Source organism: Danio aesculapii, chromosome 1 (assembly GCF_903798145.1).
Source record: "Danio aesculapii chromosome 1, fDanAes4.1, whole genome shotgun sequence".
Lineage (NCBI taxonomy): Eukaryota > Metazoa > Chordata > Actinopteri > Cypriniformes > Danionidae > Danio > Danio aesculapii.
The window spans coordinates 308,922-336,421 of record NC_079435.1 but is presented as its reverse complement, the minus strand read 5'-3'; the positions used below and the strand labels follow the sequence as shown (position 1 = coordinate 336,421).

General features: G+C 43.1%; 2 protein-coding genes across 2 annotated transcripts in view; one reads left to right on the top strand and one right to left on the bottom strand.

Annotated features, from left to right (window-relative positions):
* The window catches only part of trip10b (thyroid hormone receptor interactor 10b), a 25,789-nt gene extending 22,098 nt beyond the window's left edge, over window positions 1-3,691 (top strand). The window contains exons 13-15 of the mRNA XM_056454328.1: window positions 800-849; window positions 1,260-1,393; window positions 2,825-3,691. Coding sequence (XP_056310303.1) covers window positions 800-849; window positions 1,260-1,393; window positions 2,825-2,967 — 327 coding nt within the window. The 3' untranslated portion in view covers window positions 2,968-3,691. The remainder of the gene's footprint in view (window positions 1-799; window positions 850-1,259; window positions 1,394-2,824) is intronic.
* Window positions 3,692-5,109: 1,418 nt separating this feature from the next.
* sh2d3a (SH2 domain containing 3A) lies at window positions 5,110-24,924 on the bottom strand. The gene is made up of 16 exons (XM_056454316.1): window positions 24,817-24,924; window positions 23,566-23,658; window positions 20,051-20,156; window positions 19,553-19,727; window positions 15,144-15,174; window positions 14,461-14,577; window positions 14,096-14,239; window positions 13,749-14,023; window positions 10,022-10,104; window positions 9,676-9,947; window positions 9,089-9,457; window positions 8,793-8,908; window positions 6,877-7,048; window positions 6,598-6,709; window positions 6,326-6,511; window positions 5,110-6,207 (listed from the first exon to the last, which is right to left on the bottom strand). Exons 2-16 carry the CDS (start codon window positions 23,656-23,658, stop codon window positions 6,032-6,034), a joined length of 2,427 nt encoding a protein of 808 aa, XP_056310291.1. The 5' UTR covers window positions 24,817-24,924; the 3' UTR covers window positions 5,110-6,031.
* Window positions 24,925-27,500: the final 2,576 nt, after the last annotated feature.

Below are 27,500 nucleotides of genomic sequence, written 5' to 3'. Positions count from 1 at the left end.
GTATTACTCTTACAGAGATTCTGATGATGTTTGATGCTAAATTGCTTTTAATAGTTTAAATTAAACTGAACTGACTGATATTAAAGTGATGTTTACACCATTTCTGCATTTTGTAATCTCTGCAACAGCTGGAGGTGTGTAGTCCACAGCATGTCACTGCAGTGTTTACAGTGCTGCTCCTACGGGTTTCTTCCCACCGCAGCCTCGCTTTGGTTCTTTAAAATGGCGGCCGTGTGAAATAAGCATATAAGATGGGACAGCACATCAGACTACGGCAGCTGGATTAGTCCAAAAAGGTGCAGTACTTTTTGCGGTTGGGTCTGTTTTAGTTCGGATCATGATCTCACCACACATGAACCGCTCCAGGGTTCATTTGAAAGTGTCCTGAGACCACCTCTTCAAGAAGGTCTCGATACGCTGTTTTGGTCCGCTTTTGGTGCACTCGAGTGCGATTGCTGCATTCACACCTGCCCAAACCAACCGCACCAAGAGGAAAACCAACTCTAGTGCGATTCAACCCAACTAAATGAGGCAGATGTGAAAACACGCTTACGTTCACACTGCAACCGAACCGCGCTCTGGCACACCTCTTCCAACCGGGCCAAGGCCTGCCAGCTGAACCACACCTGAGCCCGATTCAGAGCACTCACACTTGTCAAACGAACTTTGAAACACGGCTGGGCACGGTTCAGAAAGCCTAGTGTGAGTGCACCCTAAGAGAACTGAAGAAACACCAGGTACGCACACACACACACACACACACACACACACTCTCATACAACCTCATGTGCTCCTTTAGGTTCAGCTGACCGAAGCTGGTGGCGGGACGATCCAGTATTACCCCTCCAGGTCTGTTCATCAGTGTGTGTGTGTGTGTGTGTGTGTGTGTGTGTGTGTGTGTGTTTTAAAATCCCCTGAAGAACAAGTGTGTATACATTATTAGTCTAATTCCACCATGTTAACCAGTGTGAGTCTGTCTCCACATGTGTGTGTTTTTATTTGTGTGTGTAAATTGTGTGTGTTTTAAAATCTCCTAAAGAACAAGTGTGTATACTTTATCAGTCTGATTCCACCATGTAAACCAGTGTGTGTGTGTCTATGTCTCTACATGTGTGTTTGTATGTGTAAGCAAGTCTGAGTGAGTGTGTAATGCGTGTGTGTTTAAAAATGTCCTGAAGGTCAAGTGTGAATACTTTGAGTCTGATTCCGCCATGTGTGGGTGTGTGCGTGTGCGTGTGTGTGTGTGTGCGTGTGCGTAGCTCTGAGTATATCTCAGTGTTGAGCGAGTGCAGTGTGTCTCCCACAGATGAGGAGCTGTACGAGTGTGAGTTTGATGAGGACTTTGACTCAGACGTGCCCATCGCTCAGTGCCGCGCGCTCTATGATTTCGACGGTGAGCTTCTGTCTTCATTAAACACAGTCATGTGATGACCAGAACAGCAGAGTGTGGATTACAGGGGGACACTGACTCCCATAATTAACTCTTGATCCCCCTAAAGGAGGTCAAAACGAGCTGTATCGTGCTTCAGCATTTTAATAGTGGGAAATAATAGTTCTGTTTATTAAATAATCTCATTAGATCATATAAATATAGACCTGACCACCCCTATAACGGGTCATACCATTGTGAAGGCAGGACTGCTCCAGTAGAAAGAAAGCTAGTTTCATTCAGTATGATGCTGTATCTGCTGTGTGTTAACGTGTGTGTGCGCTGTGCATGTATTTGTGTGTGTGTGTGTGTATGGGTTTGTTCGTGTGCATCTATGTGTGTATGGTTGTTTGTGTCTGTTTTGTGAGTGCGTCTGTGTGTGTCTGCATATATATGTGCGTGCGTGCGTGTGTGTGTGTGTGTGTGTGTGTGTGTGTGTGTGTGTGCAAATGTGAATGTGTTTGTTCGTGTGCATGTATGTGTGTGCTTCTATGTGTGTGCGTATGTTTATTTGTGTGTGTATGTGTGCATGTTGCTTGCATATGTTTGTGTATGTGCGTATATGTGTTTGTTTGAGTGTGTGTCTGTTTTTGTGTGTGTGCGTGTCTGCATATATGTGTGTGTGTGTCTGTGTACATATATGTGTGTGTTTATGTGTTTGGATATATGTGTGTGTGCGTATGTGTGTGCATATGTGTATGTGTTTGTTCGTGTGCATATGTGTGTGCGTATGTTTATTTGTGTGTGTGTGTGTGTGTGTGTGTGTGCATGTTGCTTGCATATGTTTGTGTATGTGCGTATATGTGTTTGTTTGTGTCTGTTTTGTGTGTGCGTCTGTGTGTCTGCATGTTTGTGTGTGCAAATGTGTATTTGTGTATGTGTTTGTTCGTGTGCATATGTGTGTGAGTATGTTTATTTGTGTGTGTGTGTGTGTGTGTGTGCATGTTGCTTGCATATGTTTGTGTATGTGCGTATATGTGTTTGTGTCTGTTTTGTGTGTGCGTCTGTGTGTCTGCATGTTTGTGTGTGCAAATGTGTATTTGTGTATGTGTTTGTTCGTGTGCATATGTGTGTGCGTATGTTTATTTGTGTGTGTATGTGTGCATGCTGTTTGCATCTGTGTGTGTGTGTGTGTGTGTGTGTGTGTGTGTGTGTGTGTGTGTTTGTTTGTGTGTGTATGTATGTATGTATGCATATGTTTGTTTGTGTGCGTCTCTGTGTGTGCGTATATGTGTGTGCATGTCTGTTTTTGTATGTATTTGTGTGTGTGTGTGCGCGCACATGTTTTCAAATATGTGTATGTCTGTGTATATGTGTATGTTTGTGTGTGTGTGCATATATTTGCATGTATATTTATATCTGTGTGTGTGTGTGTGTGTGTGTGTGTGTGTTCAGGCAGCAGCGAGGGCTCGGTCAGCATGAGTGTGGGTGAGCAGCTCAGTGTGATGGAGCAGGATCAGGGTGACGGGTGGGTGCGCGTGCAGAAATCCTCAGGGGACGTGGGATATGTGCCGGCCTCCTACATCCACGTCATCTGACACGTGCGAGTGTGTGTGTGTGTGTGCGAGTGTGTGTGTGTGTGCGTGTGCGTGTGCGTGTGCGTGTGTGTGTGTGTGTGTGTGTGTGTGTGTGTGTGTGTGTGCGTGTGTGTGTGTTTTAGATTCTTTAATGTCAGTGTGTGTTCTGCCTCAAAATGATCTGTGTATTTAAAGGGCCAGTTCACTCTAAATTAAAGTCACCACCCTGTAATGAAGCCAAACCTGTCTGAGATTCTTCCCTCCTGATATTTTAAGATGTTTTAAAGAGTGAACTGAAGGATTATTTAGTGTTGGACAGAGGAAAGAAGCTAATAAATGATGTCAGGACTGTGATGTTTGGGTGAACTGTCTCTTTAAGATGCAGCAGCATTGTGTTGTGTTGTGTAGTGTGTGTGTGTGTGTCCTGCAATGACATTTATATATCATGTGAGATATAAATACAGCCCAAACCTTTACCCGTAACACTGTGTGCTGAATTACTGCTGTATTTAAGGTTAAAGTCATTTGCCTGATGATCTGGACGGCCTCATGCAGTGATGTTCTGATCATTATAGACTGGCTGCAGTTTTTATCCACTGTCTCTTTAAATTATTTAGCTGTCTGAACTCATTTGGATTCTCTCAGGGTTGTTTATTTTGATGTTTAAAACTGAATTCAGATGATATTCTAGTCATATTACTCTTGTGTTGTTACAGATAGATCAAATAAAGCATTACTGATTTTAGGCTAAAGGTGTCCTTTTTAAATGTTTTTGGATGTTTGTCTCCCTCTGCTGGACAAACTCAACTATAACAATATATATTATTGTATTTATCCAGCAGAGGGAAACGGTAAACTGAGCAAATATATATGTTTATACTGTACACACGCACACATACCGGCCACTTTATTAGGTACACCTGTCCAACTGCTCGTTAATGCACATTTCTAATCAGCCAATCACATGATTGCAGCAGCTCACTGCATGTAGGCATGTAGACATGGTCAAGACAATCTGCTGCAGGTCAAAGCGAGCATCAGAATGGGGAAGAAAGGGGATTTAAGAGACTTTGAACATGGCATGGTTGTTGCTGCCAGACGGGCTGCTCTGAGTATTTCAGAAACTGCTGATCTACTGGGATTTTCACGCACAACCATCTCTGAGAATGGCCAGAGAATGGCCACATTCAGATGGTCGGGTCAGAATTTGGCCTCAACAACATGAAAGCATGGATCCATCCTGCCTTGTATCAGTGGTTCAGGCTGCTGGTGGTGGTGTAATGGTGTGGGGGAGATTTTCTTTGGGTCCATTAGTACCAATTGAGCATGGTGTCAACACCACAGCCTACCTGAGTATTGTTGCTGACCATGTCCATCCCTTTATGAGCACAGTGTCTCTATCTTCTGATGGCTACTTCCAGCAGGATAACGCACCATGTCATAAAGCGCCAATCATCTCAGACTGGTTTCTTGAACATGACAATGAGTTCACTGTACTCAAATGGCCTCCACAGTCACCAGAGCTCAATCCAATAGAGCACCTTTGGGATGTGGTGGAACCGGATATTCTTTGCCACTGGTGACCGGTACTAGTAAGGGGTACCTAATAAAGTGGCCGGTGAGTGTATAGATGAAAGCAATTTCCCTCAGTTTACCATATGTACTATTTACATTTACAATTGTAAACTCAGTGGTGTGCATTATTGTTTGTAAACATTTGAATAACAACAACAAAAAATGTTCAACCGGTAGAGTCTAGATGGGCTACGCAGCAGTGCACATCAATATAGCAGCATTTTGACACTGAGTAACAATAATATTTTACATTACTGTGAGGGTTGGGTTTAGGGTGTGGGTAGGTGTTAAAAAAGCCAATTTATTGGGTAACTTACCATGTACAATACTGTGTTTACATTACTGTGACGGTTGGATTTAGGGTTGAGGTGGGGGTAGACGTTAATAAAATACAATTAATGGGAAATTTAACAAACAATAGAAATAATTCAAGTTAACTTTCAGCCGCAACCATATCTGATCTAGCAACAACCCTCAGATATAGTTCCGCTTCTCCCATCGCTCCAGTCCCTGTTTTACTTCTGACTTTAGCGTTCTGAATATTCTGTTGAGCTGAAACTAAGAGCATAAATGAAACAGACTCAAGTGTAATTACATTATCCCCATTTTAATTCATTAAGAAACAAAAATAGATTCTTTCCTTATAAACGGTCATAAATCCTCTGAAACTGAGCGTATAGACTCACACACACACACACACACACACACACACACACACACACACACACACACACACACACATCACAGCTTTAAAACAACGCTGAAATCTGTCATTGTACTGTTGATCATCAGTGTGCAGCATTAACCCTATAGTTAGGCCTGTCCTCGAGTCTTTTATATGGAGTTCTGTGGAGTAAACCAGCAGATTAGTGTGTGTGTGTGTGTGTGTGTGTGTGTGTGTGTGTGTGTGTGTGTGTGTGTGTGTGTGTGTGTGTGTGTGTGTGTGTGCAAAAATACGCTCACTGTGTTTACTGTGTTCTCACAGCTGAGCAGGATTATTTTGAGTTTCTCAGGCAGATCAAGGTAAGTGCACAAAGATCACACACACACACACACACACACACACACACATATACACACACTACACTCCATATAAAACCCAGAAACTAAGCTTTTCTGATGATCAACTGATGATCAACAGTGAAAATGAGAAATGTTCCCTCTTAATCCCCCCAGGGAAAACCAGCACCAGTCAAGAATGCATGATCATCTGCTGTCATGTCTTTACAATCAATAACTGTGATTATAATGGAAGTCAATGAAGCAAAAACGGCACCAACATCACCACAGGGCAGTCAATCTGAACAGAGTGTGTTGTTGAGTTTTAGAAAGCTTTCCAGTGCATTAGGCCAAGCTGCAGCCAAATGAAGACTCAAAATCAGCCTTGAGCCGTGAAGTGTGACCCGCAGGAAGGCTTCAGCATGCCGTCTGGATGTGCTTGATCATATTTGTCCTGTGCTGCTGTGTTTCTTGTCTCTCAGTTGTTGTGGTCTACAGGGATCGAGTGTGGTCAGACTGCAGATCCTCCGTCCGCCTCCAGCTTGTGGGACAGCAGCTCCAGGATCCTGTCGAACTTGGCGAATCTCTCCCTCCGCTCGGCTTTAGCGCCCGTTTGACCCCAGAAGAGGCGCAGAGCGAACTCCGTCTGAAACACCTCTAGCAGCTCCGGGACTGGCTCCCATCCGGCTGGAGGAAGAGGCACAGGTCAGTCGTCCAATCAGATCACACAAATGTGTGTATGTTGTACTTCAGAGCAGGCTGTGAGCATGTTGTGTGTGTGTGTGTGTGTGTGTGTGTGTGTTACCAGACAGCAGGCCGTGAGCGTGTAGTGTGCAGTCTCTGGCGTGCAGTGTGGCGTTGCGGGCCGACTGCAGCAGGTTATAGAGCAGCAGGCAGCCTCTGTCTGTCGTCTCCACCGCGTCTTCACCCTCCATCAGCCTCAGCAGCGGCAGCAGGTGTGGCAGAGACAGCGGCCCGGACACCACTGAGTCTACAACATACACACACTGACCGTAAAACCCTTCTAAACTCAGTGGACGTAGACGCATGAATGAATCCACTCCTGCAAACACTCACCGTCGCCTTCATTGAGGGCCTTCATGAAGGGCTTCAGGCTCTTCTCAAACGTCACAGCGCTGTCAGTGTGGTTACGCCTCAGTGCTCTCCAGGTCATCTCCAGCCGCACCACCTGAGACAATATTAACATTCGAAAAATCCTTATAACATCATATAAAACCGTTCCACACAATGGTCTATTTGGGTTTTCTCAGTGTAATAATCAGCTGGAGATGCCATGGCAGTATGTATGAGTTATCTGCTAGTGAATGATAGTGTGAACTGCTAATATTGCAGTACCTGCGGCATCTCCAGCGCCTTCATGACTGCAGAGAAGCCGTACAGGTCATGTGTGGTATTACGAAGCTCTTGTGCCAGCTGGATGATCCTGTGCAGCACCGTCGCCCGCTGCCCCACCGTCCCTGTACAGCCCAGAAGGTCCACCGCGATGCCTAGGGCCAGAGCATGGTGCCTGATGGAGGACGACAGGACAACACATCAGCAGAGGACATCATTACCACCACTACTATCACCAGCATCATCACAGCACATCATCAACTTTACCACAACCATCATCACTAGTACCATCAGCATCATTATTATCATCAGGATCATGACCAGCCACTCCATCACCACCATCACCTTAAGCACCATAACTATCATCAGCACCATCATCAGCACCAATATCATTGCCTTTAGTATCAGCATCATCAATATCACTACCACTATCATGGCCATCATTATCATAACCACCAACAACCATCCTCATCACCACCGCCATCATTGCAATCATTATTACCACCAACATCATCATCACTGTCAACTTAACCTTCATTACCCTCATCATCACTACCACCATCATTGCTATCATCATAATTGCCATCATCACCACCAACATCATCTTCATTACCATCACCATCAACACCACCACGCCTGACATAGCTACCATCATCACCACCAACTTCACCCTCATTACCATCATCACCATCAACACCACCACCACCAACAACCAATATCATCACCACCAATATTATCAACATCATCATAACCACCATCATGATCATCCTCACCACCACCACCACGACCATTATAGCTACCATGTCACCACCAACTTTACCCTCATTACCATCATCATCACCACCACCATCACCACCCGCATTACCATCAACACCATTAACATCATCATTACCACCAATATTATCACCATCATCATAACCATCAACTTTATCCTCATTACCATCATCATCATTACCAGCTTCAATCTTAACCATCATCTTCATACCACCCACTTTATCCTCAATACCATCACCATCATCACCACGACCATCATAGCTATCATCACCACCCAACTTTAACCTCGTTACCATCATCACCATCAACACCACCAACCAATATCATCACCACCAACATCATCATTACCATCACCATCATCACCACGACCATCATAGCTATCATCACCACCCAACTTCAACCTCATTACCACCATCATCACCATCAACACCACCAACCAATATCATCACCACCAACATCATCATTACCATCACCATCATCACCACGACCATCATAGCTATCATCACCATCCAACTTCAACCTCATTACCACCATCATCACCATCAACACCACCAACCAATTTCATGACCAGCAACATTATTATTACCATCAACAACATCATTACCACCAATATTATCATAACCATCACCATCACCACCAACTTCATCCTCATTACCATCATCATCATCATCATCACCACCAACATCGTCATCTTCATACCATCATACCACCCACTTCATCCTGATTACATCACCATCATCACCACGACTATCATAGCTACCATCACCACCAACTTCAACCTCATTACCATCAACACCACCAACCAATATCATCACCACCAGCATCATCATTACCATAATCACCATGACCATCATAGCTATCATCACCACCCAACTTCAATCATTACCATCATCACCATTACCATCAACAACATCATTACCACCAATATTATCATTACCATCACCATCACCACCCACTTCATCCTCATTACATCACCATCATCACCACCATGACCATCATAGCTACCATCACCACCAACTTCAACCTCATAACCATCATCATCACCATCATCAATATCTTCACCCCCACCATAATCATTACCACCATCATCATCATCATCATCAACACCACCACCACCAACCAATATCATCACTGCATACACACACCTCTCCAGCAGGTCCTGTCTGAGCTGTCCTCCGTGCGGCAGCGTGACTAGCTCCAAACCCGTCTCCACTCCCATGATCCTCTTCTGCTCCGCCGTCACACCTGTAACCCGAGCCACCTGACACAGAAACAGAGAGCATCATCAGATCATCAGCTTCGGGAAATCTCTACAGACTAACTAACTCTGATAGAAAGGAACTGTTCCTGCTCAGAGAATTGGGTGCTGGAGTGAGTGAGGATGAGTGTTGGATGTGGGAAACACAGCTAGTGCATTATTCAGTATGTTCCGTTGAGGCACCTGGCAGTTGACGCTGAGCATGTGCAGAGCGGTGGTCCTGGCGTCGGTCTGTGTCAGCAGCTCTTTGACCTTCGGCAGCACACTCTGGTCCAGCGGGCGGTTGTTGTCGGGCAGCAGCAGCGAGCGGAACTCGTCCAGCCGGAAGCATGAGGAGGTCTCAGTCTGCGGCCGCTCGAAGCACCAGTCACGCTCCTCCTGCTGGAGCTCCGAGCCGGATCTGCGCTCCTCCTCCATCCGCTGCTCCTCCTCCACCCGCTGCGTCTCCAGGAACCCAAAGCTGGTGTCGGTGAGGCGCGCTCGACTCTTCCACTTCTGCTCCTGCGCCCTGAGACGAGCTGCGTGACCCTTGGGCAGCATGGTGATGGGCACCTACAGCACACACACGAGGAGAACACAGGACTTAAGGGTGAACTCTAGTCTCTCTCTATATCTCTCAGTGTTTCCTTTATATACATTCCAAAGCTCAATAGTCATCTCCAGATCTTTAATAATGAATTAAGATGTGTAAACTTGTTTCACAGCAAAACAATAACCATTAGGAGCTCTTAGCAAATCAGTCAGCTTCTGCCATGGTGATGAACTCTGACCTGCGGCACCAGCTCTCCGTAGAGGTCGGCAGGATCCGACTCCGGGTCAGTTTGCGCGGGGCTGAAGATGATGGAGATGCGCAGGGGTTTAGGTGGAGCTCGTGAATGCAGCTGACCATCAGAGCCACGCAGAGGAGAAACGCCCAGAGCTGACTGTCCCGCTGGAGTAGCACAGGATGCAGCAGGACTGAGGACAGGCTCACTTCCTGTGCGGAACACTGGGGAGACGGGGGCGGGGCCGGAGTCCTGTGATGGACAGCTCTGAGGTACACCTGCACCACATGAGAAATGCATTCTGGGTAATAGACCTTGAATCAGCTTTAATGCTTTGTGTGTGTGTGTGTACCTGTGCGAAGGTTGCTGTCAGATTGTGCAGACTGTAGAAACGGTCTCCCCACTGTCTCCAGATTAGCAGGTTGACTGCCGCTCCTACCACACACACACACACATTATTGGTGTATTCTGGGAAATTTTGGTTTCGAGTGTGATCCTGAAAAATCTTCATTTGAAGGGGTATCTAGCCCATCCCCTTAGCCCTACGTCTTCAAGCTAAAGAGAATTGGGACACCCCTATCCCTTCACGTGAACGCACAAAAAACGAGGGTAAAGGGGAAGGTCTAAGGCAGGGATGGGTAAACTCGATCCTGGAGGGCCGGTGTCCCTGCATAGTTTTTCACCAACCCTAATCAAACACACCTGCTTGTAGCTTTCTAGTGATCTTGAAGACACTAATTCGGGTGTTCAGGTGTGTTTGATTAGTGTTGGAGCAAAACTCTGCAGGGACACCGGCCCTCCAGGATCGAGTTTGCCCATGCCTGGTCTAAGGGGTAGAATTGGGATTGGGCCTATGTTTACATGTTTACAGTATTCTAATTATTTGCCTTAATCTGAATAAGAGAATAATATGATGAAGGTGTTTACATGAGCTGCTTCATGAATGTTCCTTTCATGATCCTGTTTTACATGTTACAGCACATAGACTGATTAACGTCATTGCTGCACCACAATATTCAATGTTTCCTCAAAGGTATCATTCTTAATTAGTCGACTTTAACTGCAGTTCAGCAGTTTCGCTTTCATTCAGGAACATGTCATTCATTTACTGAAAGTGCCAGATGATGTCACAGACTGTGCATTCCTCTGCCTTTAAGTTGATCATGCGCCCTCAAATGCTTGATAAGTTTGACGTGTTTCCCCTCTTACACTCAACTTTTGTACAGCGTCTGCTTCAGGTTGCCGTGTCTGAGTCTTTGCTTGTAAAATACAGCCATATTTAGAACGCTTAGTTTAGGCGAATAATAAAAGTGATCATGCGTGTTGAAGGGAGTTGCTCAGCGGATGCGCTGTACTGCGCGCGTTGCCTTCTATACATCGCTAAGAACAAGAACAAACTCTTAACATTGACGACGCTGTCCGTATTACTTAAAGTTGTTCAGAATTAAATAATTAGAGAGGGTGTGACACAGCGTGTACCTATGTGTGCTTTTGATGCACCCCTTGATGCTTTTGTTCTTGCCGCTGCAGCAGTGGCACCAAAATCAGGCACTGAAACTTATATCAGGGTTTCTGCAGGTTTCATCATGTCAAGACTTTTTAAGCCTCTTTGAAGAACGTTATAAATGAAATTTTAAACTTATATAGGGCTAAACACTAAGGATTATTTCTAATGGCTTGCTTGGTTCAATTGAGTTTCAATCAAATGTAATTTCTTAGCAACATACTTTTATGTGTCAAAACGAGTTATATACACTTTTTCAACATATATATTTAGGAAAATGACAAGTTTAACATTGTTTAAAGTATAATTATTGTGGAGACAATTACGTCAATAAAAATATATATTTGTTGGCTTTTGGTCCAAATTGATTGAGTAAAACTTCTATTTAACCTAATGCGTTTCTGTTATAAAACCTTAAGTCTCATGCCTATTTATAAATATTATGTCTACTCCTCCTTACTTCTTTAAACAGTTTTTGTATGAATAAAAGATAATGTAAAGGGATATATTGCTCTGTTATTATCATGAGGAAATTGTGTAATTGTTATTAGCTTTCTTCTCTGGTTGTATTAAGATGGACTGTTGGTGATAGGATGGATGTCGTCCCCATTGAGTAGCTTTACTTGGACAGAGGAAAATTAAGACCTGTTTAAAATAATTTAAGACACACAACACAACACTTCAGTGAATTTAAAGGGTCATGAAACACCAGAACACACGTGTTGAGATGTTGATAGTCATATATGTGTCCCACGCTGCTATAAACACTATCAGGACACATTTATCACACAAAAAAAGTACAAATGGGTTGTTTTTGTGTTATTTAGAGGAAATTTGATCTTCCGGTTTGAAACTAATTTTTGAAGCTGCGTCACGGTGATTAGATCCTTGCATGTATTCCAGCGTGGAGACTGGACGTCTGCGAGTACATCGTGATGTGAGTGTGCAGCATTCATTCATGAGAAAGACTTGGCTCAAACCAATTAGCGCGCTCTATTGTGTATGAGGTGCAACTTCATTAAGATGCATGATAGAGCTGTGAAGACTGTTTTATACCTGTTACAGTGTTCAGACGGCAGAGAGACGCCACGTTGTGTTGCCAAAACAAGTGGAAGAAGAATTGTTTGGAGACACGGGTCATCAGCATTGTGTTTATACATGTGCTGTGATGAAGGTTTTGTTTTCGTTTCCCGCTATGAGAGCGCAGCTGGACTCAAGTGTGGATTACAGTGCACGCCACAGAAATATGTGTGTAAGGAACATGATTACCCGAGAGCTTTTCGCATAAGGAGATGGTGAAATCCGGATTTGCTGCTCAGCTCCTTTTTTTATATATATATAATAATTTTTTAGGGGTTTTCACCTTTATTTGGACAGGACAGTAGAGAGAATTGACAGGAAAGTGTGTGGAGCAGAGAGTGGGGAAGGATCGGCTTAGGACCTCAAGCCGGGAATCAAACACGTGTCACCGCGAACACCGGAGTACATGTGTTGGTGCACTTTCCACTACGCCATAGGCACCGACCACTCGTCTCCTGTTAATAAAGACCAGTTGGTGTTGATTGTCCTGTCTCTACAGATTTGGTAAGTGTGTGATCAGTGTTCTTTGATTATGTTTATTCAGCTGGTAATGTTAGTTTGTATCGTCAGCTGTACTCTTTCAGCTTATAAAGACTGAGTTAACAGTGCGTTAACATCACTACAATATTATAGACTGAAAGATCCGCTGTAAATGCTGCTCTCAGAGTGTAAACATGTAAACACTGCAATCAAACTATTACTGTCGTGTAGGATTTTCACCGTATTTTGTGACAGGATAGTCTCTACACACACAGCTTTCTAATGCCACGTTACCTACCGAGTGCATCTATGCAAGTGCATGCATGAAATGTTCCTGAATGAAAGTGAAAGTGCCGAACTGCAGTTAAAGTTCACAAAATAATCATTTGGTAAATAATTGCATTACAGATGTCCATGTCTGAAACACAGTCACAGTCTTTCTCCCCTGCGTCTGTGTTTGTTTTGTCTCTGTGGAATTCAGCGTGTGCTCAAACTAAAACTCCCATATTTATCCAAAACCTTCCCTCTTTCCCTCCCCCGACACTCCCACAGAGCTGGACACGCCCACTTTCCTGACTGTGGTGTGAAAACAGAAGACTTCTCAAGACCTGAAGTTTTGTTTTTGACCCCGCGCACACCCTGTTATATGCTCATTCGGTCCGGTGCATACCGGCATACATAAGCACCGGTGCCATATTGATACCGGGTCTTGGTGCCCAACCCTAGTTAATTTCAACCAAACACAAACATTAACCTGTTAATGACCACTATAACCACACACAACACAGTTACCAAGACAACACACAACAACCATTACATGAAATTACTGACAACTACACTGTAACACACACTAGTTTACACTCTATACACCCTAAACTCTTAATGGCACTACACACAAACACAAACCTTCTACTGACCACTATGACCACACACACACACACAACACTGTTACCTTGACAACTACACACATGTACACTGTTGCTATGACAACTAGACACACAGCACTGTTACTGACCTGAGCAGGTTGTTGGTGTTGACCTGCAGCGTGTCCTTCTGAGAAGTACTCAGGCTCCGCCTCTTGCTCTGGCTCCGCGTCAGGTGGGCGGAGCTTGATTTGGCAGCTTGACGCTCGCTGATGATGCGTAGAGGCAGAGTGCGTGTGATTGGCTGGAAGATGACGGCTCCAGTGGAGTGTGATATCGGACGCCGGCCACCGACGTGAAAGCGGATTAACGCTGGAATGTTATCGAACTGATCGTTCTCGAACTGAAACAGCTCCCGCGTGTAACCCTACACACACACACACACACACACTGTATCTGACTGTATTTACACATGACGAACACCGAGGCGGATCTGTACCTGTTTGGGACGCAGTGTGATGCGGATGATTTTGAAGTGCATGGGTTGATTTTTCCACATGCAGGTCAGGACGTAATCGCCAGCGCTGGTGCTCGAGTCCCGAACCAGAAACTCTCCATCTCTGCCCAACAACTGCTCTGCACCCTACACACACACACACACACATTGGGTTTGGTGGTTTATGAGGACTCTCCACAGGTGTAATGTGTTTTACATTGTAAAATAAACACTCCTCACACTGAAACATCATAAAACCTCCGGGAATAAAGCATACTGTAGTCCGGACCACATTCATCACCCTAATATGCTCTACTGGAGCAGCAGGAACATTCTTCAGACATTCTCCAGCTGAGAAACACACACACCTCTCGCTGCAGCTGTCCGTGGTACCAGGCGTGACTCCTCAGATCTTCAGTGCTGAGCTTCAGCTCCTCCTCCAGTTCCTTCTTCAGAGCGTCCATATCCTTCAGGCCCGAGAACACCTGCACACACACAAACACACACACACAATACGGTCAAACACTGCGCAAATACACCACACAACACTCAAACACGTCAAAACACATGAAATAATGTGTATAAACTCTGCTGTGAACAGATTAAAGTCATCAGTGTGTTCAGTGCTGGAGTTTGTGCTGATCAGATGATCTAACAGATATAAATGTGTGTGTGTGTGTGTGTGTGTGAGGGTCTTTGCATCAGTCCGTCATCACAGTGCTTCAGTGTTATTCTTCTTCTATTGTTATTCCCTCCAGAAGTGTCTTGAGCATCTGTCTGCGCTCCAGTCTCACTCCTCCAGAAGCCGCCGTGTTCATTGCGTTTGGTGTTCTGAGGCGCAGCTCATTTACTAGAGGAGATCAAACAGCACAGTGGAGAATCCCACCAGTGCAGCTCACTCCACTTCTCTCAGTGATGTCTGTGTAGGAGCTGAGGAGGTGATGCTCTACTGTGTCTCACGCTTATCTACTCACTGATGATCAGCAGATATCACATATTGGCATCTCTGGATGTGAACAAAGCTACAGTAAAACACTGCACACACACTCACCTGACTGATGAAGGCCGTCACACTCCTCCTCCTGCAGAAAAACACAACACAAGTGTACAAAATGTTAAGTTTTATATGATAATACACATATTCTGCAGGTTATTTATTCAAACTGACTAAAAACTAAAGGAACTTATGTATATACAAATTAAATGAGGGGTGGCAACACTGAATAACGCCTCTGCATGAAGTACACTCGCCGGCCACTTTATTAGGTACACCTGTCTAACTGCTCGTTAATGTACATTTCTAATCAGCCAATCACATGATTGCAGCAGCTCACTGCATTTAGACATGGTCAAGAGGATCTGCTGCAGGTCAAAGTGAGCATCAAAATGAAGAAGAAAGGGGATTTAAGAGACGCTGAATGTGGCATGGTTGTTGCTGCCAGACAGGCTGCTCTGAGTATTTCAGAAACTGCTGATCTACTGGGATTTTCACGCACAACCATCTCTAGGGTTGACAGAGAATGGTCCGACAAAGAGGAAATATCCAGTGAGCGGCAGTTCTGTGGGCGCAAATGCCTTGTTGATGCCAGAGGTCAGAGGAGAATGGCCAGACTGGTTCCAGCTGATAGAAAGGCAACAGTAACTCAAATAAGCACTCGTTACAACCGAGGTCTGCAGAAGAGCATCTCTGAACACACAACACGTCCAACCTTGAGGCGGATGGGCTACAGCAGCAGAAGACCACACCGGGTGCCGCTCCTGTCAGCTAAGAACAGGAAACTGAGGCTACAATTCACACAGGCTCACCAAAACTGGACAATAGAAGATTGGAGAAACGTTGCCTGGTCTGATGAGTCTCCATTTCTGCTGACACATTCGGATGCTCGGCTCACAATTTGGCCTCAACAACATGAAAGCATGGATCCATCCTGCCTTGTATCAGCGGTTCAGGCTGCTGGTGGTGGTGTAATGGTGTGGGGGAGATTCTCTTGGCACACTTTGGGTCCATTAGTACCAATTGAGCATGGTGTCAACACCACAGCCTACCTGAGTAATGTTGCTGACCATGTCCATCCCTTTATGAGCACAGTGTCTCCATCTTCTGATGGCTACTTCCAGCAGGATAACGCACCATGTCATAAAGCACCAATCATCTCAGACTGGTTTCTTGAACATGACAATGAGTTCACTGTACTCAAATGGCCTCCACAGTCCCCAGATCTCAATCCAATAGAGTACCTTTGGGATGTGGTGGAACAGGAGCTTGGCATCATGGATGTGCAGCCGACAAATCTGCAGCAGCTGTGTGATGCTATCATGTCAATATGGAGCAAAATCTCTGAGGAATATTTCCAGTAGCTTGTTCAATCTACGCCACAGAGGATTAAGGCAGTTCTGAAGGCAAAAGGGGGTCAGACCTGGTACTAGTAAGGTGTACCTAATAAAGTGGCCAGTGAGTGTATACTGTAATAATTAACTCCATACTCGTTGATTTAATTTAATTTAACTTAAGGCAAGGTAATGTTTCATGCATTGGTCACTTCAGAGATTTGTTTGTGTTTGATTAAATGTCAGTCCAGACTAGAAAGATACAAAATACACATTAAAGTGTCTATTTTATTGCACTTTAACCTATTGGTGTTGATTTCAGTTCTGATCCACATATTAAAGGTGTGAATATCATATATGTAAAGGAATAAATCTGCCCCTACACACACCAAACTGTTCACACACACCAACACTGTTTAACAAACCTTAAAGCAAAACCATTGGCAAATTCATTAATGAACTGTGTGTCACCCCATTCTCCTGTAATATCTATATTACAGTGTTATCTTCAATGCTGTATGATAATACAATGATCAAGAAACACCAAATGTGGTCCATAGTGAGATTGAGACTCTTCTTCGATGATCAGTTGATCTTCACTTCATAACATAATAACTTTAAACGCTCCTCTGAGCACTGAGCGACCAAACCCAGACCATCACCACAGCTGCTTTCAGAAATGCCGTGTTAATGGCGTTTCCTTCCCATCTGCATTGTGTCCTGTGGACATCAGGGACTGACCTGCAGCGGTCACCATGGAAACGGATGTTATGGTCTCTTCCTGACCTGCAGATTTAAGGTCAAACCCGAACCCAAAACAACAGAACTCCGGCTATTATTGAGTCAATATTGCACATTATCGTCCCAGAACAAACATTCCTCCATCATTACACATTTACCAGAGGAGAAAATGACCCATTTTATGACTCGCTTTCTCAAAATGGACTAAAAGTATATAATGAAACATCTACTAATGTGTTCTCTAATAGGATTATTTACATTTATGTCTTGTTTCAAGCTTAAACTTAATTAATTTTGATGCATTTTTCAGAGAATAAGGTAGAGCATGTGATGCTTTACTTCTACAGGTAATGTCAGTGTTGACTGTGAGATGTAAACAAGATAAAATACTGAGGTAGATGATCATCTTTTCCCCAGTAATGCCCTGAGTAACACCACAGTGACTGAGATCAATCTAAACTAAGAAAAGTACCACTATTTCACCACAAAGTACACTATTGAATATTAAACGTGTCCAGAAATCCAACACTTGCACTAACACTTGAGTTTTCCGGCCAGCAAATGCAGAACATTTGGTTTAGATCTCTCCTTACTGAAGATAAGCTCCTGAAAGTGAGCTGTCCTGCAGGTATGTTGGATGAGTGAGCATATCAAAGGTCTCCGCGCTGCCCTTCCCAACACAAACACCAGATAATCATTAACCACAACACAGACAACAGCTCAAACTCACCTGGAAATGAGAGATATTCCTGTGCTGAAGTTTGTCAAGAAGAGCTCATGAGCAGAGTGTTCTCCGAGAGCCTCACAGCTGACGAGTTCACACACGCTCCCCCCGCGTGCGCATGCGTCGCTGTCTCCCGCGCATTCCTGGCATTCCGCGCGCACTCACCTGTGTGTGTGACGCCGCCCGGGGCACCGAAAAATCGCTTCGGTAAAAATCAGCCTGATCTGAAGGACGACGCCCCTCGGAGATGCGTATTGCGCAACGCCCGCGTTCACACTGCTGCGCGCTCATGGAGAAGAATGTGCTTTAATGGAGAGCGGGACATGTTGTCACAAGTTTAACTTCAACTGCAGGGTGAATTATCACATATCTTAAACGTAAATAGACATATTAACGCTATTGACGAATTTAGCGTGGCGTCACGCTATTAGGGGAACTCCCCCTAGTGGACAACAACTTTAAAACAAGTCACGGGCTGAGTAATTTCAGTTTTTTCTTGCCAAAATGCCGGATAATTGTTCAGTAATATTAGTGGAGGCCAGGGGCATGGCTACAAGTTTAGCTCCATTAAATACTCAATCTACACATATCACAAAGATGAATATACATAATGCTTTTGATCGTTTTCGCATGACGTCACACCATTAAGTGACGCCCTCTGGTGGACAAAAACATTCAAACGAGTAACTTAAGTAGGGTTGGGTTGATGTCGGACAGTTTATCAAGGGTGTACCGCTGGATGGCGTCTCACTATAGTTGTTAAATCCTGATATTTAATTATTCATTCATTTTCTTTTCAGCTTAGTCCCTTTATTAATCCGGGGTCGCCACAGCGGAATGAACTGCCAACTTATCCAGCACATTTTTACACAGCGGATGCCCTTCCAGCCGCAAACCATCTCTGGGAAACATCCACACACACACTCATTCACTACGGACAATTTAGCTTACCCAACTCACCTGTACCGCATGTGTTTGGACTGTGGGGGAAACCAGAGCACCCGGATGAAACCCACGCGAACGCAGGGAGAACATGCAAACTCCACACAGAAACGCCAACTGACCCAGCCGAGGCTCGAACCAGCGACCTTCTTGCTGTGATCTATCAGGTAACGTGTCACAGCGTCAGTACACTGCTTCAATCTTTCACTTTCACGCGTGTACCAGGTTTGTAGACGCCATTATACCGACACCAATCACTCTGCCTATTCATGCCAGAATCCCGCGGTAAATGTGATTGACAGGTGGTAATTTGTGTGTAACTTATCTTTATTTATTTAGAATTTGGTTGTGGGTAAAACAAAGACCATGCGGGTCAAGTAGTTGAAACGGTAGGCTACAAATAATTAATCCATTATGAATTAATTAATTATCAATAAATTATTCTTAAATAATTAATTCACCGCCGCTGACGAATGCCATCGTCCATCGCGATGTTATATCTGCAAATTGGTCGACATCGCCCAACCCTAAACTGAATAGAGGGCGGGGTTATCTTGTGGGAGTGGTTCTGGAAAATTTTGGAACTCATATTTGCGAGGAACTGATTAGAGGGCGGGGTTTGTTTTGGAGGAAGTGGCTAAATATATTCTGTCCAATCCGTGAAATCGACAGAACCACGTTCGCGAGCATGTTTGAAATTAATATAAGCAGTGGTCATCAGGAACCTGGGTTTGTGTTTGCTGCAGGGGGCGTGGTCTTCAGGGCGGAGCTGGATGCAGGAGGCGGAGACTCTTTTATCACGGCGACGCAACCTCGGGATGATGCTGTGACGGAAGAGGTCAGTGCGCTTGAGGTCCAGCGAGTGTCTGCTGCTCATCGTGCCGGTAGTACAGTTATTCTCTGAGGACGGACAGAGAAATATATCAGACAACACCTAAATACCAGAATTAATCATTTAAGAAGAGTAATAAAATAGAAAAGAGTATTTAGACTAATTCTATTAAAACTAGCTTTTTAAACTCTATGCTTTTCTTATTTTGTGTGAGGTTTAAAACTAGAGATACTAAACAGAAGAATTTAAGAATTGTCATTATATATTCTGTCTCTAAATGAGCCCGAGCATTTAAACTTAAAACAAGATTATTGTTTTATTTTATTGCATTTATAATGAGTTTTTGCTGTGAAGAGTGCGCTACTGATCTGTTCACCTGTATCACACACACCTGTATCACACTGCTGTTTCTGCAGCTCCGCTATAATCTTCACTCTGTGATCTGGATCTTCAACTCCCATTAATCTTAGATCCTCTTCAGTCACAGATTGGAGACCCTGCACAGGATTTCAGTCTTTAATTAATCACCGTAAAATAAAATGAAAAACTGTACCGTGAGTTAACAAATAACTAATAATAAACGTTTTTTATTAACTAACGTTATCGAAGATGAATAAATACTATAATTGTCAACTCTGTTACTGTCAACTCTGTTATCGTCAACTCAGTTATCGTCAACTCTGTTACTGTCTACTCTGTTACTGTCAACTCTGTTATCGTCAACTCTGTTACCGTCAACTCTGTTACTGTCAACTCTGTTATCGTCAACTCTGTTACTGTCAACTCTGTTATCGTCAACTCTGTTATCGTCAACTCTGTTACTGTCAACTCTGTTATCGTCAACTCTGTTACTGTCAACTCTGTTATCGTCAACTCAGTTATCGTCAACTCTGTTACTGTCTACTCTGTTACTGTCAACTCTGTTATCGTCAACTCTGTTACCGTCAACTCTGTTACTGTCAACTCTGTTATCGTCAACTCTGTTACTGTTCAACTCTGTTATCGTCAACTCTGTTACTGTCACTCTGTTATCGTCAACTCTGTTATCGTCAACTCTGTTACTGTCAACTCTGTTATCGTCAACTCTGTTACTGTCAACTCTGTTATCGTCAACTCTGTTACTGTCAACTCTGTTACTGTCAACTCTGTTATCGTCAACTCTGTTATCGTCAACTCTGTTACTGTCAACTCTGTTATCGTCAACTCTTTACTGTCTACTCTGTTACTGTCAACTCTGTTATCGTCAACTCTGTTACTGTCAACTCTGTTATCGTCAACTCTGTTACTGTCAACTCTGTTACTGTCAACTCTGTTACTGTCAACTCTGTTATCGTCAACTCTGTTATCGTCAACTCTGTTACTGTCAACTCTGTTACTGTCAACTCTGTTACCGTCAACTCTGTTACTGTCTACTCTGTTACTGTCAACTCTGTTATCGTCAACTCTGTTATCGTCAACTCTGTTACTGTCAACTCTGTTACTGTCAACTCTGTTACTGTCAACTCTGTTACCGTCAACTCTGTTACTGTCAACTCTGTTACTGTCAACTCTGTTACTGTCAACTCTGTTACCGTCAACTCTGTTACTGTCAACTCTGTTATCGTCAACTCTGTTACCGTCAACTCTGTTACTGTCAACTCTGTTACCGTCAACTCTGTTACTGTCAACTCTGTTACTGTCAACTCTGTTACTGTCAACTCTGTTACTGTCAACTCTGTTACTGTCTACTCTGTTACTGTCAACTCTGTTATCGTCAACTCTGTTACTGTCAACTCTGTTATCGTCAACTCTGTTACTGTCAACTCTGTTATCGTCAACTCAGTTATCGTCAACTCTGTTACTGTCTACTCTGTTACTGTCAACTCTGTTATCGTCAACTCTGTTACCGTCAACTCTGTTACTGTCAACTCTGTTATCGTCAACTCTGTTACTGTCAACTCTGTTATCGTCAACTCTGTTACTGTCAACTCTGTTATCGTCAACTCTGTTATCGTCAACTCTGTTACTGTCAACTCTGTTATCGTCAACTCTGTTACTGTCAACTCTGTTATCGTCAACTCTGTTACTGTCAACTCTGTTACTGTCAACTCTGTTATCGTCAACTCTGTTATCGTCAACTCTGTTACTGTCAACTCTGTTATCGTCAACTCTTTACTGTCTACTCTGTTACTGTCAACTCTGTTATCGTCAACTCTGTTACTGTCAACTCTGTTATCGTCAACTCTGTTACTGTCAACTCTGTTACTGTCAACTCTGTTACTGTCAACTCTGTTATCGTCAACTCTGTTATCGTCAACTCTGTTACTGTCAACTCTGTTACTGTCAACTCTGTTACCGTCAACTCTGTTACTGTCTACTCTGTTACTGTCAACTCTGTTATCGTCAACTCTGTTATCGTCAACTCTGTTACTGTCAACTCTGTTACTGTCAACTCTGTTACTGTCAACTCTGTACCGTCAACTCTGTTACTGTCAACTCTGTTACTGTCAACTCTGTTACTGTCAACTCTGTTACCGTCAACTCTGTTACTGTCAACTCTGTTATCGTCAACTCTGTTACCGTCAACTCTGTTACTGTCAACTCTGTTACCGTCAACTCTGTTACTGTCAACTCTGTTACTGTCAACTCTGTTACTGTCAACTCTGTTACTGTCAACTCTGTTACTGTCTACTCTGTTACTGTCAACTCTGTTATCGTCAACTCTGTTACTGTCAACTCTGTTATCGTCAACTCTGTTACCGTCAACTCTGTTACTGTCAACTCTGTTATCGTCAACTCTGTTACTGTCAACTCTGTTATCGTCAACTCTGTTATCGTCAACTCTGTTACTGTTAACTCTGTTATCGTCAACTCTGTTACTGTCAACTCTGTTATCGTCAACTCTGTTATCGTCAACTCTGTTACTGTCAACTCTGTTACTGTCAACTCTGTTACTGTCAACTCTGTTACCGTCAACTCTGTTACTGTCAACTCTGTTACTGTCAACTCTGTTACTGTCAACTCTGTTACCGTCAACTCTGTTACTGTCTACTCTGTTACTGTCAACTCTGTTACTGTCAACTCTGTTACTGTCAACTCTGTTACTGTCTACTCTGTTACTGTCAACTCTGTTATCGTCAACTCTGTTACTGTCAACTCTGTTATCGTCAACTCTGTTACCGTCAACTCTGTTACTGTCAACTCTGTTATCGTCAACTCTGTTACTGTCAACTCTGTTATCGTCAACTCTGTTATCGTCAACTCTGTTACTGTTAACTCTGTTATCGTCAACTCTGTTACTGTCAACTCTGTTATCGTCAACTCTGTTATCGTCAACTCTGTTACTGTCAACTCTGTTACTGTCAACTCTGTTACTGTCAACTCTGTTACCGTCAACTCTGTTACTGTCAAGATCTGTTACTGTCAACTCTGTTACCGTCAACTCTGTTACTGTCTACTCTGTTACTGTCAACTCTGTTACTGTCAACTCTGTTACTGTCTACTCTGTTACTGTCAACTCTGTTATCGTCAACTCTGTTACTGTCAACTCTGTTACTGTCAACTCTGTTACTGTCAACTCTGTTACTGTCAACTCTGTTACCGTCAACTCTGTTACTGTCTACTCTGTTACTGTCAACTCTGTTATCGTCAACTCTGTTACTGTCAACTCTGTTATCGTCAACTCTGTTACCGTCAACTCTGTTACTGTCAACTCTGTTATCGTCAACTCTGTTACTGTCAACTCTGTTATCGTCAACTCTGTTATCGTCAACTCTGTATTCGTCATTTAATTATAAGGAAAATGCCTGGATAATACTTTAAATGTACCGGTAATCCTGTAACAGGTCTTATACACATACTGATTAATCTCAAAGGTGAACAATCTACTTGTTTTAGATGTAGATGTACTGTGGAGTAATTCTGCACCTCCAGACCGTAGTACTGTTTCTCCAGAGCGCTGGTGTATTGAGGCAGACCGATGCGGTTCAGCCAGCGCGAGATCGAGTGATTGTTCATCATCTGCACAAAACAACAGAATCTTCACTAAAACAAATGTATGTACTGAAACTAGGGCTGCGTTATCCTGGAAAAAACGGACACTTCGACACTGTTGTGTTTTTCTGTGATTTTACATTGTGATATGTTTATAATATCACTTTATTGGAAAGAATTCATAATATTTTATTGATTAGGATGATTTTGTAGTGGAGCCCATTTGCATATATTTAATTTAAAAATCTAAAGTATATTAAATAAACTAACCAAAGCACAGATGAAAACAATAGAACAAAACAGCACTTTATTGTTTTCTGTGGAGTTTAACAATATTTAGGTACAGAAATTCAATAATCTGATGTAAAATAACACTGTATAGCTTTCACTTTATGAATAATTAAACATAATTAATATGTTAATGTGGCGAACTTTATCATTTCATTGTCCAAATGGTTTAAATTCAGTCACAAGCTTTAAATTACAGATTCACGCTTTCATGATGCTGAAATCATCTACTGTGCAGCTGTGATTGAAACTCATATTGAAGGTCAGACGTCTGATTTAAACAGGAATTTAGGATTTGTATGTGATGGATATTTAATTAACTAAACACCACCGATGCGTAATTAGCATTAATATTTCAAGCTTACATGATTTTTGCAGAATTTTTCACAAGATCCCGATCATTTTATTTCATTAGTCAAAGCTATAAACCTAAATTATTTACATTTAAATGAATATTTAAGATATTAACACACACATATTGTACTAATAACTATTATTAATTAGTTACTAAGGTGTCTTGCTTCTTTAAAGCAGCAGTACTTTATGTATTTCTAAATTAATAAATCTTTAGCAGGAGTTTAATTGACTTTTGTTACTATTTGTAATAATAAAACAATAATTTGAATACAGTTATTATAGTGTCCTGAAAAGCTGCTTTCTAAAGATAAACTTTACAGCAAGCGACAGCAGAAAAGCACACATGAATATATTAGCACAAATGAACCATGAATGAGTCAAGCAATACAATAGGAAGCAGTAAATAAAAGCAGTTTCAGATCGTGTCGAAGTAATAATCAGATAAAGTCGAGCCTAAAATAACATGTTTTATGAAGTGATTTTTATTTCACTCTATCATTTAAGTTGAGCAGTATATATATGAAAGTGTTTAGCTCTTACCTGTGCTCGTGTTTCTGTGTTAATATAGTTGTTTTTTCTTATCTTGTTGTTAATGTGTGTGTTTGTGTCTTCTTCTCTGTCTCTCGCGCGTTTAGATTTCCATTTTGCATGTTCCGCTGCAGGTCCTGGGGCGCTGCGCTCTGATTGGCTGCCACAGCTGCTGTCCTCTCTTATCCAATGAGTGTGCGGGATCTGCGTGTGAAGGTATTGTGGCTTCAGTGTGCAGGTTCAGACACATCTGATCAGTTCAGACTGTGAGAAAGTGAATAGCACTGCCAGCCCTTCTGCCAGCCCAGCACTGTTGGTAACCCAGTGTAAATATGAATAATTTACCTCCACTGATTTACAGCACAGCGCATCTTTACAAGGACATAAGCATATGTGCTAAATTCAGTTATTGAATATACACTCACCGGCCACTTTATTAGGTACACCTTACTAGTACCAGGTCTGACCCCCTTTTGCCTTCAGAACTGCCTTAATCCTTCATGTCAGAGACTCAACAAGCTACTGGAAATATTCCTCAGAGATTTTGCTCCATATTGACATGATAGCATCACACAGTTGCTGCAGATTTGTCAGCTGCACATCCATGATGCCAATCTCCTGTTCCACCACATCCCAAAGCTGCTCTATTGGATTGAGCTCTGGTGACTGTGGAGGCCATTTGAGTAGAGTGAACTCATTGTCATGTTCAAGAAACCAGTCTGAGATGATTGGTGCTTTATGACATGGTGCGTTATCCTGCTGGAAGTAGCCATCAGAAGATGGAGACACTGTGCTCATAAAGGGATGGACATGGTCAGAACAATACTCAGGTAGGCTGTGGTGTTGACACCATGCTCAATTGGTACTAATGGACCCAAAGAAAATCTCCCCCACACCATTACACCACCATCACCAGCCTGAACCGCTGATACAAGGCAGGATGGATCCATGCTTTCATGTTGTTGAGGCCAAATTCTGACCCGAGCATCCGAATGTGTCAGCAGAAATGGAGACTCATCAGACCAGGCAACGTTTCTCCAATCTTCTATTGTCCAGTTTTGGTGAGCCTGTGTGAATTGTAGCCTCAGTTTCCTGTTCTTAGCTGACAGGAGCGGCACCCGGTGTGGTCTTCTGCTGCTGTAGCCCATCCGTCTCAAGGTTGGACGTGTTGTGTGTTCAGAGATGCTCTTCTGCAGACCTCGGTTGTAACGAGTGCTTATTTGAGTTACTGTTGCCTTTCTATCAGCTGGAACCAGTCTGGCCATTCTCCTCTGACCTCTGGCATCAACAAGGCATTTGCGCCCACAGAACTGCCGCTCACTGGATATTTCCTCTTTGTCGGACCATTCTCTGTAAACCCTAGAGATGGTTGTGCGTGAAAATCCCAGTAGATCAGCAGTTTCTGAAATACTCAGAGCAGCCCGTCTGGCACCAACAACCATGCCACGTTCAAAGTCTCTTAAATCCCCTTTCTTCCCCATTCTGATGCTCGCTTTGACCTGCAGCAGATCGTCTTGACCATGTCTACATGCCTAAATGCAGTGAGCTGCTGCAATCATGTGATTGGCTGATTAGAAATATGCGTTAACGAGCAGTTGGACAGGTGTACCTAATAAAGTGGCCGGAGTGTAGTTCATGCAGGGGCTTGATTCAGTGCCCCCCCCCCCCCCCTCATTATTAAACACATCATGATTGTAGCTCTGCTATTCTGTATGTTTCTGTGTTATTTATTTCTGTGTCTTGTGTCTCTGTGTTTATAATTGTCTTTGTTCTGTCTCTTTTTATCGCAGGTCTCAAACTGGATTCCTGGAGGGCCGCAGCTCTGCACAGTTTTGCTCTAACCCTAATCAAACACAGCAGATCTAGCAGTCTCTAGTAGTCTTGAACACATTGATGAGTGGATCAGCTGTGTTTGATTAGGGCTGGAGCGAAGCTGTGCAGAGCTGTGGTCCTCCAGGAATCCAGTTTGAGACCTGTGCTCTTCATTAATATGTAGTGAAGTCAGTTTCGTGGAAGACTGTAAGATGTTCATCTGAGTTTATGTTTTATTGGAGATTCTGTGTAAATGTGATCATCATTCAGTGCTTCTCTTTTGATTTAAACATTATAATAATACAATTAATAAAGTAATCAAATGATTAACCTCTAAACTGTAGTTGCATCAGTACACCAGGAGGGGGCTGCATAGGATTCACAAATCACATCATGTGTCATGTCTGACTTCCGGTTCATTCTCCTTCAGTCGCGGTGACGCTGCTTCCGCTGCTAAATGCTCCAATAATGTTAGTCAGAATCATAATTCATTAAAATATTGTGAGAATATTCCAGTGTAGAGCAGAGTTAGAGGGGGATGTGATCAAATTAAGGAGATTTTTAATGTTAATGATAAAAAGTCTGTTATTATTGATGATTTATTTAGTTTCTGCAGAAAGAAGATACTTGGAAGAATGTTCAGAACACACTGACTTCCGTTGTATTTTGTCTCAAGTACAATTGAAGTCAATGAGGATTTTTTTGGTTATCAAGAAGTGAGTGTGTGTGTGTGTGTGTGTGTGTGCGTGTGCGTGTGTGTGTGTGTGTGTGTGTGCGTACGTGTGTGTGTGTGCGTGTGTGTGTGTGTGTGTGCTCCTCCATATTGAGCTGTAAGTGTCTTTAGCTGCAGTGACTGAATGAGTTGTAAAACAGATTAGCATGTA

What these genes read in the sequence shown, in the direction of transcription:
- sh2d3a (XM_056454316.1), bottom strand. Translation starts at nt 23,658, where the DNA reads ATGATGAACAATCACTCGATCTCGCGCTGGCTGAACCGCATCGGTCTG. An exon ending in ACGGACAGCTGCAGCGAGAG is followed by an intron (nt 14,240 to 14,460) that starts GTGTGTGTGTTT and finishes GTGTGTGTGTAG; the next exon opens with GGTGCAGAGCAGTTGTTGGG. An exon ending in TCACACTGCGTCCCAAACAG is followed by an intron (nt 14,024 to 14,095) that starts GTACAGATCCGC and finishes GTGTGTGTGTAG; the next exon opens with GGTTACACGCGGGAGCTGTT.